This window comes from Protopterus annectens, chromosome 4.part0, assembly GCF_019279795.1.
Source record: "Protopterus annectens isolate FY-2018-M chromosome 4.part0, PAN1.0, whole genome shotgun sequence".
NCBI classification, from domain to species: domain Eukaryota; kingdom Metazoa; phylum Chordata; order Ceratodontiformes; family Protopteridae; genus Protopterus; species Protopterus annectens.
The window spans coordinates 648478494-648495695 of NC_056733.1; the positions used below are offsets into that span (position 1 = coordinate 648478494).

General features: G+C 38.1%; 1 protein-coding gene across 2 annotated transcripts in view; it reads left to right on the plus strand.

Annotated features, from left to right (window-relative positions):
* The window catches only part of CFAP251 (cilia and flagella associated protein 251), a 2280288-nt gene that overhangs the window by 2129745 nt on the left and 133341 nt on the right, over positions 1-17202 (plus strand). For both annotated transcript variants that reach the window (XM_044068613.1, XM_044068614.1), the window contains one exon: positions 10207-10350. In XM_044068613.1, coding sequence (XP_043924548.1) covers positions 10207-10350 — 144 coding nt within the window. The remainder of the gene's footprint in view (positions 1-10206; positions 10351-17202) is intronic.

Here is a 17202-nt window from a genome sequence, read left to right on the forward strand (position 1 = left end):
GTGTACAAGCAATTACAGTTGTGGCTAATGGCCTAAGGAAGTGCTTGATCCTATATAGTGAACCAAGTTTTTTATTAACTGTTTTAATAGTTTTATTGATATGCAGATCAAACTTAAGGTTATTAGCTGTTATAACTCCTAACAGTTTGGTTGAGGAATCTGGGGGAAATAATGGTGTCGTTTTTGGATTTTAATGTAAAGGTTATAGGGGCAGACCTGTGAGTGGGGGAGAAAAGCAGCAGTTTGGTTTTATTAGGATTTAATATGAGATGACGGTTAAGGAGCCAGTTTTCAACTGTGTTAAATGTATTTTGGGATAGAATATGCAACTCTGTAGGTGAAGTGTCGGAGCATACTAAAGTGGAGTCATCGACATATTAAATGCGTGTTGCATTTGAGATGACCTTATACAAATCATTGATGAAAATGGAAAATAATAGTGGACCTAGTATAGAGCCTTGGGGTACTCCGAGGGTGATGGGTAAAAGGGTGTATTGTTTACTCTGCCATAGGACAGCCTGTTGTCTACCACTGAGATATGATTGAGACCACTGGATGGCCTGGTCCTCTAGGGAGATGGATTTCAAAGTGTTTATGAGTATTTGGTGGTTTACCATATCAAAGGCTTTTGAAAGATCGCGAAAGATAGCAGAGGAAAGTTTATTATTGTTTCGGTGTTGGTTAATGACGTTAGAGAAGGAGAGGAGGGCTGAGGTTGTACTATAGAATGGTTTAAAGCCATGCTGGGTGTTGGCTAGAAGATTATTATGGATAAGATAGTTCAGGAGTTGGTTGTGGATCCATTTTTCCATAGTTTTAGCCAAGGGTGACAGAATAGCTATGGGTCTATAGTTTGAAAGTTCAGTAGACCTGCCCCCTTTATGGAGTGGGATGACATGGGATATCTTCCAGATGGTAGGAATGGATGCTTCAGTTATAGTTCTATTGATCAGGATAATAATGGGGTATGCTATGGCATCTGCAGCTTTTTCTAGATATTCTGCAGGGAGGAGATTAGCCAACAGGGTGGTAGGCTTTAGTTTTTAAGTAATTTTCGGACCAAAGATGTGCAAACTGGGTTGAAGTTAAAAGGGAGTTGAGAGCAGGGTGTAGTGTCCGGAGAATATGGGCATCCAGGGGATAATTGGTTAGCTAGGTTCTGGGTGGTTGTTGTAAAGAAGCTGTTAAAGGTATTGACAATTTCTGCTGGAGGGTTTTGGTTGGAATCCAAGGGGGTAGGAGTGGAGGACTATCCTGGACTAAGGAGTTTGTTTATACCTACCCTAAACTTTTGTGGCTTGTTTTGGTGTTTTTCTTGTAGATGACAGTAATAGTTTTTCTTGTCTAATATGGTGATTTTTTTTGTTTCATTTCTTAGCTGTCTGTATCTAAGTTGATCTATGGGTTTTTTTGTGGTCCTCAAAGTGACCCAAGCCCTATTTCTGAGTAGCATTTTATGTCTGGTTTCTTTTGAGAGCCAAGGAGCAACGTGCTGGTGCATGGGTGTCAAGGATGGATAGGAATTTGGTATTAAAATAATTTACTGCTTCTTCACGTGGTAATTGTTTCAGAACTGACCAATTGCAAGATTTGAGTTCATTTTGGAAATTTGTGCAGTTGAAATTCTTATTGTTCCTTATTGATAAGGATGAATAATTATATTCGTAAGCTGAAGAAAGTATTCTAAGATCTAAGCCAACACAGGGATGGAGACATGAGATTATGCCAGTAGGGATGACTGCAATATACACAAGAGGTAGTTGGAATTTACTGGAGAAAACTGGCAAAGGAACCCAGGTATTGTATTTTGAGCAAATTATTAGAGTGGGAAAGGTAATAGCATGGGAAGAGGCCAAAAATACATTTGGACAGCAGGGTAGAGATGCCTTCCCTATCAAGGACTGATATCATAGTATAGGAAAAGAGAAAAGAATAGGAGGATCGTAAGTGGAAGACCAGCACTGGTAGAGTTTTTAGTAGAATGTAGAACAGAAGCTGCTGTTAAAATGGGATAACTAGTAAGACATATTAAATATTTTATGATAACTGTAAGAATCAATAAAAGGAGGTTAGAAAGGATTGGGAAAGAGAGACTCGATAAGCAATTCACAGAGAAATAGTGGGAGGATATATGTATGACTCCCAAATATTCAGTAAAGTCTAGAAGATTTAGGATATTTCCTTAGAAGTGTTTGCATATGTATTTTTTTTTTTATGCCAAGCAGACTCCAAAGAATTTTTCCTCAGGTAGATCGCAAATGTTAGAGCTGTATAATGAGTTGACTAATTTAACAAAATTCCCAGTAGACTACTCTTTCAGAAATACTGGGTGACCAAATTGGTGTAACTAAGGAAATGATCTTTTTTGAGTTGTAATACAGAATTGGAATTGCCTACACTTAGTAAGGTCTTGCTAAGCAATTACTAGAAAATGGAAATCAAAGTCTAATCCAGTTGTACTAGAAGTAGTGAATATAGAGATAAAACAACTGGAAGTGGGATCTTTAGAAAAGGGTGGGAACAAATTACTTAGGAAAAATATGAATTGTGGGAACAGTACATGCAGAATAATGATTTGGTGGAAGAATAAGGTTTAAGGGAATGCAAGACCTGAATGAGCTATGTAATGTTAGGTTGACAATGATTGTATAGGAGATTATATGTGGTGTATAATGTTTGTAACTGAAAATATGTCAATATGTTTTTTTTCATTTGTATAAGTATATAATTGCCTATGTCATAAGTGATAATTCAATAAAGATGTTTCTTGTTTAAAAAAAATCCAAAAGAATCCTTTCTGTCTTCCTACTCCGATGCACTTGGTCTTGACAAACTCCTCAGATTTCGCAGTTTCAATGGGAGTAAAAGTGCTAGCTATGTCAGACAATGTGGACAGACAAAAGGACATAAATGTCAAAAAAATGCTGGCTCAAATTTAAACTGTTAAAGCCTTGCATCATCTTTGGCAACGTGGCAATCAAGCCTCTTCAGGTGATTACAGACAATATCACAGTGAAGTGGCACTTAACTCATTCCTTCCAATGCAGCTATGGACGTTTGCACTGTAATTTTCAATGGGCATAGCCTTACCTTTTTGATAGAGAATCAAATTGTGTCCTCATATTTCAGATGGCCATATTTCTGGAACCACAGGTGTTACTAAAGAATTGTAAAAGACAAATCATTCAGCACAAACTGTTTTTATAGTGATCGTATTCTTAGTTTCTAAGTTTTAAACTGGATTTTATAAGTCACAGTAAGCATAATAACTATTACACTTATAATATTTTGTAAACAACTTACAATATTTCAGCAACCACTCAAGTTACACACATACAGTTAGTAGTATAATATATAAAGAGAAATTAATAATTTCTTTGCTTGCACTAGAGAAAAATCAAATACCAACACACTTGTGTTTGCCATTGTGTAAGTTTTAAGATGAAATATTTTAATATTTTGTTTGTAGCGTGGTTTTAAAATGATTAATACAAATTTTAACAAACAATATTTGACACTTAGAGGCATCAGAAGGCTCTAACTGTAAAATCACTTAAAGGTGTCACCTGACTGTAAAGAGAAACAAACAAGGGGGTATCAAGTCATAAGTACTATGCAGCTTGGCAGTGATGGCTTGGGAGTTAGTTCTACAGCAGTCCCTAACTAGTCAGGCGTTTATTGTCAGAGCAAAACATGGTGACAGACAAGTTCAGCAGATCCTGGACAGACCCTCTCATGTGGAAACTCAATACAGAGGAACATGCCAGAGGAAATACGACCTAAAACAAAAGACAGACACAGTGGAACAAACACAAGCACTTACGAAAACAAAGGCAAACCTATACCTCTTTATACTGTTCACATCTAACTTTATGGAGGCTCTGTTAGATAATATGATTCCACTTTATTCTGGGAATGTTTTAAATCCATTTGTTTTGATACAGAGAAGTTCATTATACATTTTTAGTGGTAGCACTGCTTTATTGATCATATCACTCCCAATAACTTACTACAGTGATTTTTTTCACTTACACTCCTGGGCTTTTTTAATCATTATACATTTTTCTTTAGGAGTCACTCTTTTTATTTATACAGGATAAATTACTAGCTGAGAAGTCAGAATGATAACACTTGTTTCTCTAATGCTTTCAAGATTTACTTTGCTTCTTCCTTTAAACTGCTTCTAGGTTCATCAACTAGACTTCCTTCCCCCAGTGTCATGCAGTATTGCTGTTCTCCGCAGGTTTTCCCAAATGTATACATTAATGAAATACACTTGACGATTCCTGTTTTGAAGAAAAAAATACAAAACAGTTAATCAAAGAGACACATTTTGATAAAAAATACAAGTGTTCTGCAATACTTTTGTATGAAAATAATTGGTCTAAACACAGTATGTCTGAAAAGATAACTTTGGCAAGATGCTCATTTACAAAGATAATTTTTTTAATTTTTCTTCTTGTATACAGGAAGACAAGTCCACCCCCAAAAAAAAAAACTATATATATATGCCAAGTCAATGTTCAAACTAGTTTACAGAAGGGAGAAATCTCTTAAAACTAGGGAATCACTGCCAGTGCATACTAAGACGTTACACCAGTAGTGATTTATAATGAAGAAAACACTGATCTGTTATGCGTGGGACAGATATGTCATTAGATTGCACTTCATAAAGCATTCCATTGACGGACACTATGATCCATACAGCGTGCTAGTCCATACAAACATTGTATGTGCTGTGTTGTCTGTGCACACATCCCATTATAATGTATCAGGTGACAGAACAGTGTTAGGACTAATTTTTTCAACCAATTATACTGTCTGCACTGGCAAAATGTACTTTCAATAAGTTTGGGTAGGTCAATTATGTGTCAAAGGTGTATTCAGAATATTTACCTATAACTATATATATATATATTTATATATATATATATTTATGGTACATATGGATGGATTCACTATGTATGGTCAAAAGTAGCAAGTACCAACAATGGCTTTATATGAACCATAGCACAGAAAGCAAGTTCTCATAATGGCCTTTGGGTGACAGTGTATATACACTGATATTAATAGTCTGTTCAATGAGTTGATACTAAGTTTTCAGGTGTTATATTGGTATGTGAGATACTTTATTTATTGGTTTCAGTAGACATATTCAGAAGTAGATGCAATTGGCCATCATTCCTATAGAAATGCAAAGCATATTCTGAAGTACTGTGTTTTGCAAAAGTTTGGATCAAGTGTACCATGTATATCTAAGAGTGGGTAAATTATGAGAAAAAACTTGAATCATACACAGCAGTATCTATAGTAACATTGTGACGGTGAAGGATAAAAGATGTGTATAGTAGATCTGCAATTAGTTTGTGGAGTAGGCATGTAGTTTCTGTTGTAAAGTCATGTGACAATATCCCAGTTCAACTGCATATATTAGAGGATGTGGCTACAAAATGGCTGTTATTATATGAGATTTATGAATCGAGAACATGCTTGTGATGAACTCTGCTCATGTAGATGGAGTGTAGGTATTACTGCAGGTGTTATTGTAGAACGCTATGGCACAGTATGTGGTCGGGTGGTAAATCCTTTCTTGTGCTTGATGGTTATTTAATGTGTCTAGAAAGGGAAAGGAATGGAAAGCATTATTACAAACTGCATATAAATGTAGCAGGAGACCTAACACTGTGCAAACAAGTCAGGAAGACGAAGAACTGCAGCATTCTTCTAGTCCTCCTCATTCAGTTGATGCTGCCGACAATTAGCAGTGTTGTGCAATGGAAGGAGGTAGAGTGAGATCCAGACTGTCACATAGTCCTTCTTCATTGTTTGTTGAGGAAGTATTGAATGGTACTACAGCAGTCTTTAGTGGATGAACCCAGTAGAAATGTAGTAGTTCATATTGTGAACAGAGTTAGAAGGAGGGCAATGTCATCTCGACCATTGGTAACCAGAGTGTCAGTGACATTTTGACAGTCAGTTGGAAGTTGAAGGCTGGAGCATTTTTCTTGAGGAGACTTGTTGATGCACTTACCATGTGTACTGTTCTTGTTATTTTAACAGTAAAGAACTTGGTAAATTTTGCATCCGCATCACTTTTTGGTGGAACATTTACCTGTGCACCAAAATTTATTTTGACAACTAAAGACTATTCATTGCTTCCTAAATGTGTGTGGTGACTAGCAAAGCATCCCTTTGTTGTACGTATTTATGAACAGTAAATTCTTAAAGGTGTACAAACAGTTCTGGTAATTATTTTGAGCTATTTGAGGCATCTGACATTTTTCCATTGCTGCAGTTTACACTGATGGACTGTGAACTGCTGATTTCTCTTGGTTCACTGTGTGGCAATGATGTGTCTTTTCCAATCACTTTTAAGCAGGTAATGTCTTTATGATTTCTACCAGTGTCTGGTGTACTTTTTGCATTCCATGAAATGGAGCTGGTTTTCCTGCTGTTGGGGCCTCATTTCTTAAGCAGCATGAGAAAAAGTACATATATGGTAGATTATAAAGCTCTGAAACTCAGTCAACAAAACAGTCACAATTTCCTCCTCTGTTTCCCATCTACATTTGTAAACTGAATGATCTGGCAGTGTATGATTTGCCTTGCACCTTAAACTATGCGGAAGGCTGACATAGGCTGAGAGGGTTTTTTTGTTGACATACTGCATTGCAGAAGGCATGCATAGATATGACTGCAGTGGAACAGGAGCAAATAGACAATATATGCATTTGCATAGCTGCAAGGATTCACTTGTCACCTTGACCAAGATGTTAGGTTTGGAGTGGTGCTAACCTTCACCATGTTTTGGAGAGTCATCAAGATTATACTGCTGTTGCATTTCATAAAAGTGTTGCTCTTGATCTGAAGCTGAAATTGTTCATATTGTTGGTCTGTGCCACCAGATATATGCTGTTAATAAAATGTTTTTATATTAAGGTATTTTTAGGAAGTGTCAGTGTATCTGTGTTGTTGCCTAATGGTTTCAAAACTTCTAGGTTGGTACTTTATGACAGTTTTGTTGTCAGTGGTTTTGCCTGTCAGTCAGTTGACCAATCATCATATAATCATTTAACAATATTATACATTATATATATTATATGTGTGTATGAAAACTATATATGTGTTATGTATGACTATATCTGTGGGTGCACTTCACTCTGTCGAATAGTATATTCATTGACAGAGTGAAATGCTTGGGAAATTAATAAAAAGCACTATTTTTTTTGAGTGTTGGAATAAATGAAAGAAGAAAAATTGAGGTCATGTGATTAATGTAAGTGTGGGATTCATTTTAATGCCAACACTTGTGGATATACCAAATGTGTCAGCATTAGGAGTGAGAGAGTGTGTATACGAGTATTTGTGTGTTAGGGTTAGAATAAGAGCTTGGGAAGGGGATATATTATTAATGTTGGGCATGTGTATTACTGTAAGTGATATGTGTCTTGTGTAGTGTTAATGTTACAAAAAGTTTTTTTTTTTCCTAAGGTATAGGTTTAGGGGCACTGTTAGGCTTACCTTTCTTTGGTATGATGGTGCAGGGGTAGCTAATCATACCTCATAAAATAGGCCTTCACATTGTTCCATTCTCTGAGAGTAACAGTAAATTACAAAATATCTTTTTTGAGACCTTCAGTATCAAAGAGAGATTCAAATAATTCTGATGTAATTATGTCAATATTACTCTATCATACCAAGACATTTTCTGAAAGGTCTGAGATGCGTATGTCTTGTTGTATTCTCCTGGTACCGTGTGCAAAATTACTTGAGAAAGACACAAGAATATTTCAGAAATCCTGGAACTAATCTGCAATCCATTGAATGTGATGTTTCCGTTTCTTCAGTGCATAAGAAAGGAATTCCTGTGGCAGATCAACATGTCAAACATCTCCATTAGGAATACTTTATTTCCACCTTCCAAAGTATGATATCTACTAGCAGGTTCTGCAGACTGTGCATGGGATCCAATTTCAACAACGTTTTGTAGGAGCACTGCTCAAAAAGAACTCATGTCACATCATTGCTAGAGTTGAAGCCAGTGTACTGGGTCCTTGACAGCTTTCCAGGAAAATTTTCAGCCAGGACACCTTGCAGTCAATGCAGGGAGTATTACAGTATTGTAATGCATAAATAAAGATGAACCATATATTTAAAGACCTGCAAAGAGATGAATCAGAGCTGTGATTAGGTAATACACCACAAGCTTCAGCTATTAACAACTCTTATTCCAGGTATATAGAATCAGCTAGCAAAGTGAAACTGGATCCATAGATATTTTATCTCATTAAGCAAATATGGAGCCGTATAAAGTAATTCTGTTTTCTGCACATTAGTCATGACAAACTGTTTTGCTGATTTATGTCTGATGACATACTTTTCATAGACTCACTGCTTAATATATGCCTTTTCTCTAATTGAGAAGGTAGTGCTTGGTGCAAAAGAGGACAAGGTCAGTCTAAAGTTAATTTCTCCCTCTTGATCCTGCTCACCATGATTTGTTTTGCTAATGCGTCTGGTTAGTCTTCTGCCACAGCCGTTACTATTTCACAAGTTCTTACTTACTTTTTTCTTACTTGAAAATATCATTGGTGCTAGTTTGCCCTCATTACAGGACCTGTACTATTCCAGAGTCTTGAAAAGGGCAGGGAAGATTATCACCGACCCTTCACATCCAGGCCACCATCTTTTTGAAATATTACTATCAGCCAGGCATTATAGATTAATACACACCAAAACAAGCAGATATAAGAACATTTTTTTCCATAGACCATCAAGTTCATAAATGGTTAACTCATCTTATTAGGTTGAGGTATTCTTTTTCCCAAGCCTCCGATGATTCTGCAGTATTATTTACATATTGTTAACACTTGTTTCTTTCAGAGTTTATTTCACTATTTGTCATACTGAGTTGTATGTTCTACCTTGTATGTATATGTATATTTACTTTTTTGTCTTGTTTTTAATAGTTGCATGTATGTCGTTTGTCTTGTTCTTAATAGTTGTATGTACGTCATTTATGTAATTCATACTTGGAGAGTCACTGAAATCGGAGTCAAATTCCTTGTATATGTGCATACTTTGCCAATAAATGTGATACTGATTCTTACTCAGAAGCAGGGCAGAGTACTACATCTCACTGTCAAGTAAGTCTGCTAACCTGGAGAATAGAATGTTTATTTCTAATAGCAACTCCTTTTCTATCCAAGTCCCAAATATTTAAAAGAGGCTAAAACTCAAAGTACAGTAGAATCTTAACATTCAAAAGTAGAAGTTTGTTTGTTGGAACTGTGGCAAGATGAGGATTCAAACAAAATATGTTCTTTGTAGGGGGAACCCCTCCAAAATCATATATAAAGGGGTGTGCGGAGACCTTGTCTGCTGCAAAAAACAAAAAATATTTTGATTCTTAAGTGAGCTTTAAGGGAGAGTGCTCACAAGCATTTGTGATCAAACTCCTTTTTATTTGAGGACTAAGAAATCATTTGTTCATAGGGAAAGTTGTTTGTGATATTGTGTGTACAAATATTGATTAAAATCACAATATTTATTGCCATTGAATATATTATGTCATTAAATAAAATAAATTGAAAGACCAAGAGTAGTAAGTTTCTGTCAATTTAGTTGTGCATCTTAAATTTCTAAGCAAGGAATGTATATTACACATTTTCTTTGATTTCTCTGTAACTTCCTTTTAAGCTTTCATAACTATAACCTTTTTGACTATCTTCTTGCTTTTGTATCCATCTGTATCCCAGAATGGGACAGCATCAGCTATAATCGCAAAGAACCCTAGGGAGTATGACCTGATTTTGCATTTCAAACTGAGTTCATATTGTCCATAAATGTATGACTTTGGGCTTCTGTACACATAAATGTTAATTTCAAATATTTGCAATGCACTTTTTGTTGCATTCTTCAAAAAATTCTATAAGGTATCACATTTGGTGTTATTTTACTTAGAAATATGTGTCATCCCATTATATAAGTCCTCCAACCACTCCTTAAAATTAGGAGATAAATAGATGCTGCTTTGGAAGGGGGCAGAATGAAGAAAAGTTGGATACTGTATAATTTATCAGGGATATCTAATTAAAAAGAAAAATGTAATAATCACATGAACTAAAAATGTATTTATTTAAAGTTTTACTTTTTCTAGTTCCTGCAGAAAAGTAACATGGGTCTGTTTTCTTTGTCATTGGCAAGGAACTTGAAGATTACTTTTACTATGCACAGCTACGTAGCCAGGGTATTGACACAATGGACACAAGGCAGGTGTCTACTCATATTCCCTTAGTGGAAGTTCCTTTTGTAATGCGAGCTTTGGGGTTCTACCCATCAGAACAGGAGGTAAGTAAAGTGCAGCACTTTTTAGTTTTTGAGCAAGTAACCATTAGGCAAAGTCTCTTCTGTACAAGACATTATTCAAAAGAAGTTCTTTTTTAATGCTATTGCATTTTTAAAAGTTGCATTTACATTTCTGGACATTGCACAGGTCATTTTATATCCTAGTCATGAAATCTCTAAAGAAAAGTTTATGTTAAACCATTCAGAATATCTTGAAAACTGTGTTCAGTATATCTAATTATTATTTTAAAAATGCTTTTGCCTGCTTTACTGAAGATATGAAGATTTATTAATGAACTATTGCAAATGTGTTCACTGCAGCTTACAGTATAGAGCTTTAGCAATATTGTTGATGAAATGCTTTTAGACTACCTAGATCACATTGTGTTGTGTTTGTTTAATAGGAGAAGGAGACATTTAGTCAGTCTAGTCTGCCCTTTGGGTGTTCTTCAGTAGCTCACTGTGTAAGACTTCAAAACATATTTCATCATACATTTTCCTTTTGGCTGTATTCCTATAAAGTTGATTTTTTTTGTTTATCTGGTACTTTAGTTGCTGGATCTGATATTGATGAATTTTGGAGAAAGAATGGGACAAAAAATGTACCTTAGAGTGCATTTTGCATAAGTAAGGGTAGTGTGATAAAAAAACACTTGCTTTTAGTAATTACATCAACAGTTATATAAATTTATATATTACAAGCAGTATACTTTTTGCAGGAATACTGCTAACATGTTTAATTTTGCTGTGTTGTTTCATTATGATTTAGTGGGCCCTTGCCATTTAAGTATTTTCCCTCCATTCCTTCCTCTTCTCTCCATTCCATGAGTGTACAGTATAGCTATCTCAGTAAAAAAGTAAAGGGGGGGGTGGTCACAGATACAGGAAGTATTTGTTTTTTAGCACCATTTCTGTCCGTCTTTCCATTTCAGAATGATCTCACAGGAATGATCAAATAAACCTGTCTTAGCCTCCCCCTATCTGTTTGTCTCTAGACAAAAGAGCTCCATGTCCTGTAGTTTCGGGTAATCCTCTTCTTCCTGTCTTGCACACCCTTCTAATGACTACCCTCAGGAATCCTTCCAACAGCTTTAAGTTCTTCTCCTTGTATGACCTTCTTTTAGGTCATTACTGAGACCATTCACTTTTTATATTTTCACAGACAGCATAACAGATATGTGGCATATCAACTGATGTGGAGGTATCAGTTCCTATCCCCTTTACATATTAGTTGTGATAATCTAGGAGTAAGCAATACAAGTGAATTTGTCACTTTAGTACATTTGCATTCCATGTCAGCAAAGCAAAGTGTCGTCTGGTATAAGTTAGTAAATCTCAAACTCCGAGATGTGAAAACTGTACAAAATATGTTTCTTATAATAACAGAAAAAGGGATCATCTGAAGTGGATTTGTTTGCCTCTCACCTGAATCACTAGCTTCCTCTTATTTGTCCCAAGCTCCCTCACAGGCAGTCATGTATAACCAATGCCTTTCCATCAAGGCCTACTTTATGCATTTCCTCCATCTATTGTGTTTCTAGATCTGTTGCTAAAATTAATAAGAGAATTTCATCCACATAGTTCTGTGGTGGTCAAGACAGTGTGTGCTCATTCTTCTAACACTGATGCCATTGGCTTAACCAGAAACCTAATTTTAGCACAGCAGATTGTTAACCCAGAAAGAATACAAATCTCATCTGCCTCATCATGACAGTTTAAAGGATCTCAAGTTTATATTAAACAGACAGCTGTTTTTTCCAGAGATGCTGCCTGGCCGGAAAAAAAAGCTAAAAGACTGTTTTAAAGGTTCCTAGTAGTCATCATCATCTTTCGGCTGTTCCTGTTAGGGGTCGCCACAGCGGATCATCTGTTTCCATTTCTTCCTATCCTCTGCATCTTGCTCTGTCACACCACCCACCTGCATGTCTTCTCTCACCACATCCATAAACCTTATCTTAGGCCTTCCTCTTTTCCTGTTACCAGGTAGCTTCATCCTTAGCATCTTTTTCCCAATATACTCAGCATCCCTCCTCAGCACATGTCCAAACCAATGTAATCTTGCCTCTCTGGCTTTGTCTCCAAACCTTCCAACCTGGGCTGACCCTCTAATATACTTATTCCTAATCCTGTCCACCCTCGTCACACCCAGTGCAAATCTTAACATCTTTAACTCTGCCACATCCAGCTCTAACTCCTGCCTTTTTGTCAATGCCACTGTCTCCAACCCATATAACATAGCTGGTCTCACTACCCTCTTGTAGACCTTCCCTTTCACTCTTACTGGTACTCGTCTGTCACAAACCACTCCTGGCACTCTTCTCCACCCACTCCATCCTGCCTGTACTCTCTTCTTCACCTCTGTTCCACACTCACCATTACTCTGAACTATTGATCCCAAGTATTTAAACTCATCCACCTTCACCACCTCTACTCCTTGCATCCTCACCATTCCTCTATCCTCTCTCTCATTCACACACATATATTCTGTCTTAGTCCTGCTGACCTTCATTCCTCTTCTCTCTAGAGCATATCTCCATCTCTCCAGGGTCTTCTCCACCTGTTCCCTACTCTCACTACAGATCACAATGTCATCTGCAAACATCATAGTTCATGGGGACTCCTGTCTGAACTCGTCTGTCAACCTGTCCATCACCATTGCAAATAAGAAAGGGCTCAGAGCTGATCCTTGATGTAATCCCACCTCCACCTTAAACGCATCCATCACTCCCACCACAGACCTCACCGCTGTCACACTATCCTCGTACATATCCTGTACCACTCTTACATACTTCTCTGACACTCCCGACTTCCTCATACAATACCACAACTCGTCTCTAGGTACCCTGTCGTATGCTTTCTCTAAGTCTACAAAAACACAATGCAACTCCTTCTGACCTTCTCCGTACTTCTCCATCAACACATTCAGAGCAAACATCGCATCTGTAGTGCTCTTTCCCGGCATGAAACCATACTGCTGATCACTAATCATCATGTCCCTTCTTAACCTAGCTTCCACTACTCTTTCCCCATAACTTCATGCTGTGACTGATCAATTTAATCCCTCTGTAATTACTGCAACTCTGCACATCATCCTTATTCTTAAAAATCGGTACTAAAACACTTTTTCTCCATTCATCAGGCATCCTCTCACTTTCCAAAATTTCATTAAACAATCTGGATAAAAACTCCACTGCCATTTTACCTAAACACCTCCATGCTTCCACAGGTATGTCATCTGGACCAACAGCCTTTCCATTCTTCATCCTCTTCATAGCTATCCTTACTTCCTCCTTGCTAATCCATTGCACTTCATGATTCAGTATCCCCACATCATCCAACCTTCTCTCCCTCTCATTCTTTTCATTCATCAACCCCTCAAAGTACTCTTTCCATCTACTCAACACACTCTCCTTGCTTATAAGTATGTTTCCCTCATTATCCTTTATCACTTTTACCTGCTGCACATCTTTTGTAGCTTGGTCTCTCTGTCTAGCCAATTGGTACAGGTCCTTTTCTCCCTCCTTAGTGTCCAACCTTTCATACAACTCTTCATATGCCTTATCCTTAGCTGTCGCCACCTCTCTCTTTGCCATGCACCTCATCTCCTTACACTCCTGTCTACTTTCTTCATCTCTCTGACAATCCCACTTCTTCTTTGCCAACCTCTTTCTCTGTATACTCTCCTGTACTTCCTCATTCCACCACCATGTCTCCTTGTCATCCTTCCTCTGTTCAGATGTCATACCAAGCACCTTTCTAGCTGTCTCCCTTACTAGCTCTGTTGTAGTTACCCAGCTATTTGGTAACTCTTCCCTGCCACCCAGTGCCTGTCTTAACTCTTCCCTGAACTCCACCTCACAATTACCCTTTTTCAATTTCCACCATTTGATCCTTGATGCTGCCCTCACACTCCTACTACTCTTCTTGATCACCAACGTCATCTTACAAACCACCATCCTATGCTGCCTAACTACACTTTCCCCGGTCACCACTTTACAGTCTCCAATCTCCTTCAAACTGGCCCTCCTACATAAGATATAATCCACCTGTGTGCATCTTCCTCCACCCTATGCTCCTTCCTCTTGTTAAAATACATATTCACCACAGCCATGTCCATCCTTTTCGCAAAATCCACTACCATCTGACCTTCTGCATTCCTTTGTTTAACACCATACCTACCCATCACTTCCTCATCACTTCTGTTCCCTTCACCAACATTCGCATTGAAATCTGCTCCAATCACCACTCTCTCACCCTTGGGTACAGTCATCACGACTTCATCCAACTCACTCCAAAATTTTTCGTTCTCGTCCATCGCACACCCAACTTGTGGAGCATATGCACTAACAACATTCATCATTACACCATCAATTTCCAGCTTCATAAGAATCACTCTATCCGACACTCTTTTCACCTCCAAAACACTCTTAGCATACTGTTCCTTCAGGGTAACTCCTATGCCGTTTCTCCTCCCATCCACACCATGATAAGACAATTTGAACCCACCTCCGATACACCTAGCCTTACCCCCCTTCCATCTGGTCTCTTGCACACACACTATATCAACCTTCCTTCTGTCCATCATATCGGCTAGCTCTCTCCCTATACCAGTCATACTGCCAACATTCAAAGTTCTGACCCTCACTACCACAGTCCTAGCCTTTCTCCTCTCTTCCTGCCTTCGGCCATGCCTTCCACCTCCTCTCCTTCTTCGGCCAACAGTAGCCCAGTTTCCACCAGCACCCTATTGGCTAACAGTACTGGTGGCAGTTGTTGTTAACCCAGGCCTCGACCAGTCTGGTATGTAAATATTTACTGGTGTCCGCATGAATAATTTGGCCAAGTTTTACACCGGATGCCCTTCCTGACGCAACCCTCCGCATTTATCCGGGCTTGGGACCAGCACAAAGAAATGCACTGGCTTGTGCATCCCCAGTGGCTGGGTTTGCATTCCCAGTGGCTGGTTAAAGGTTCCTAGTAGTGCAGCGATAAATACATAGCTCCAAAATCATGTTCCTAATGTAAAGCCAGTGTATCCTATTCATTCAATCCATCTGCTCTGACTTGGCCTCGAGGCATTTGTTGGATTGGAATTATTTTCCCATAATGGCTTCATGTCTAGAGGTAACTCAGATTGTGTTTGCCATCAAAGCATTAAGACAAAGATCTCTGAGCTATAAAAGCTAAGTGCTTCTCCTGTTTTGCTGTAAAAGACTTAGAATATGATTTGATTATAATACTTTTTATCTGTTTTTATTATAAGTAAGTCTTAGTGTTAATTCCCTTTTTCCCTTATGATGTTGTGCATTCCCATTGTCCCCTTTAAAATGTTTTTATACTCTTCTCAGATTTGGTAGTTCATAATTTATAGTAAGAATTTAGCATTTATGTATATATTGGTAAGACTTAAGGTTCATAGTTATATCATAGTCAAGTTTTAAATATCTCCTTAAGAGAGCATTACTGCTGTGAGGTTTGTGCTGTGCTGTGTGCCAGGTTTGCTTATAATTTTCTATATATCATTGTTTGACTTGTGTGTGGAGTTTCTACCAATATGGGCAAATATAAAGGTTTCAAAAAATGCCAGTAATGTAATAACAAGGTTCTACCGCAAGATGGAAAATTTATTTGAGGTATGCTTGGAAATGGAGCACCTTTCTGCAGATTGTTACATCTGTAAGGTCTTTAGGCCTTGAACTCTTTTGGATAGGAAAATTATTTGATAATTAAAAGGATATTGCCCTCAGATCTAGTATCTGAGAAAATTAAGAAGTCCTCTGATAAAGACAAACAGCCTGAAAGGCATAAATCTAAGGATCTGGCACCATGTAAAAGAAGAACTGAAGACTCAGAGCCCTTTCCACTCCAAAGGTTTCTAGGACTGAGATGGCATCAGTCATGACCCCAACATGTTCTCCTTTGATAGTTTCAACAATGTTGGAAGCAATCATTATACCAGACAAGTCCCTGAGGAACCTACACAGCAAAACGTCTTCAGAGAGCGAACTTACAGGTATGTCTTCTTGGCCTCCTTAAAGTCTTATAGAAGTACATCTGAGGCAGATTTGGATCACATCATGTGGACCTTTCTGAATACCAGATAAAGATGGGATCCTCCCATCCCCTTCAATGTTGAGAGAGGATAGGACTGGTCCAGCATCTCCCATATTAGCTAATTTCCTGGTACATGTCACTGCACCAGTGGTTTCAGATACAACCCTTGACCCAAAGACCATTTCCTATGTACCAACCACAGACCTGAGTTTGGTACCTGTGAAATGTGATCTGACACACTTGCTCTGAGACTTTCAGAGCTGGGCTTGTCTTGGAGCCATCAATTCAATAACGTCTCCTTTTTGCCATCTTTGGAGTTGCCTCATATGGCTCCCCTACCACTGTCAGGGACTTTAACCTTTGAGCTGTCAGCACCAGTCCCCTTCTCAAAGCCATTCACCTTCTCCACTTTGGGGTGCCCTTTTGTGATGCCACCCACTTCTTCAGGAGGGGATCCAGTCACTGAAGCAGGTTCTTCGGATCAAGCTAAGATCAGAACATCTTTCCATTTGATTTTGTCTCTGCCGAGCTTGGGCATTCAGACGTATTTGAGCTTGGCTCAACCTGTGACTCCCTTTCTTCTCTGTCTCACCCCCATTATGGGTCCATGGATCACAGCCAAATGTTGGGCATCCAAAATACTGCTCAGCTGCAGTGTTCCAAGAAAGAGGATGTATAAGAGGAAACACATTGACTCTCCATTCAGAGTAGGTCACTTTGGACACTGACTCAGAGCATTAAGGAGTTCTCCTAGTACCCTCCAGAAGATAACATGATTGTCAAGATCCTTGAATTAATGCA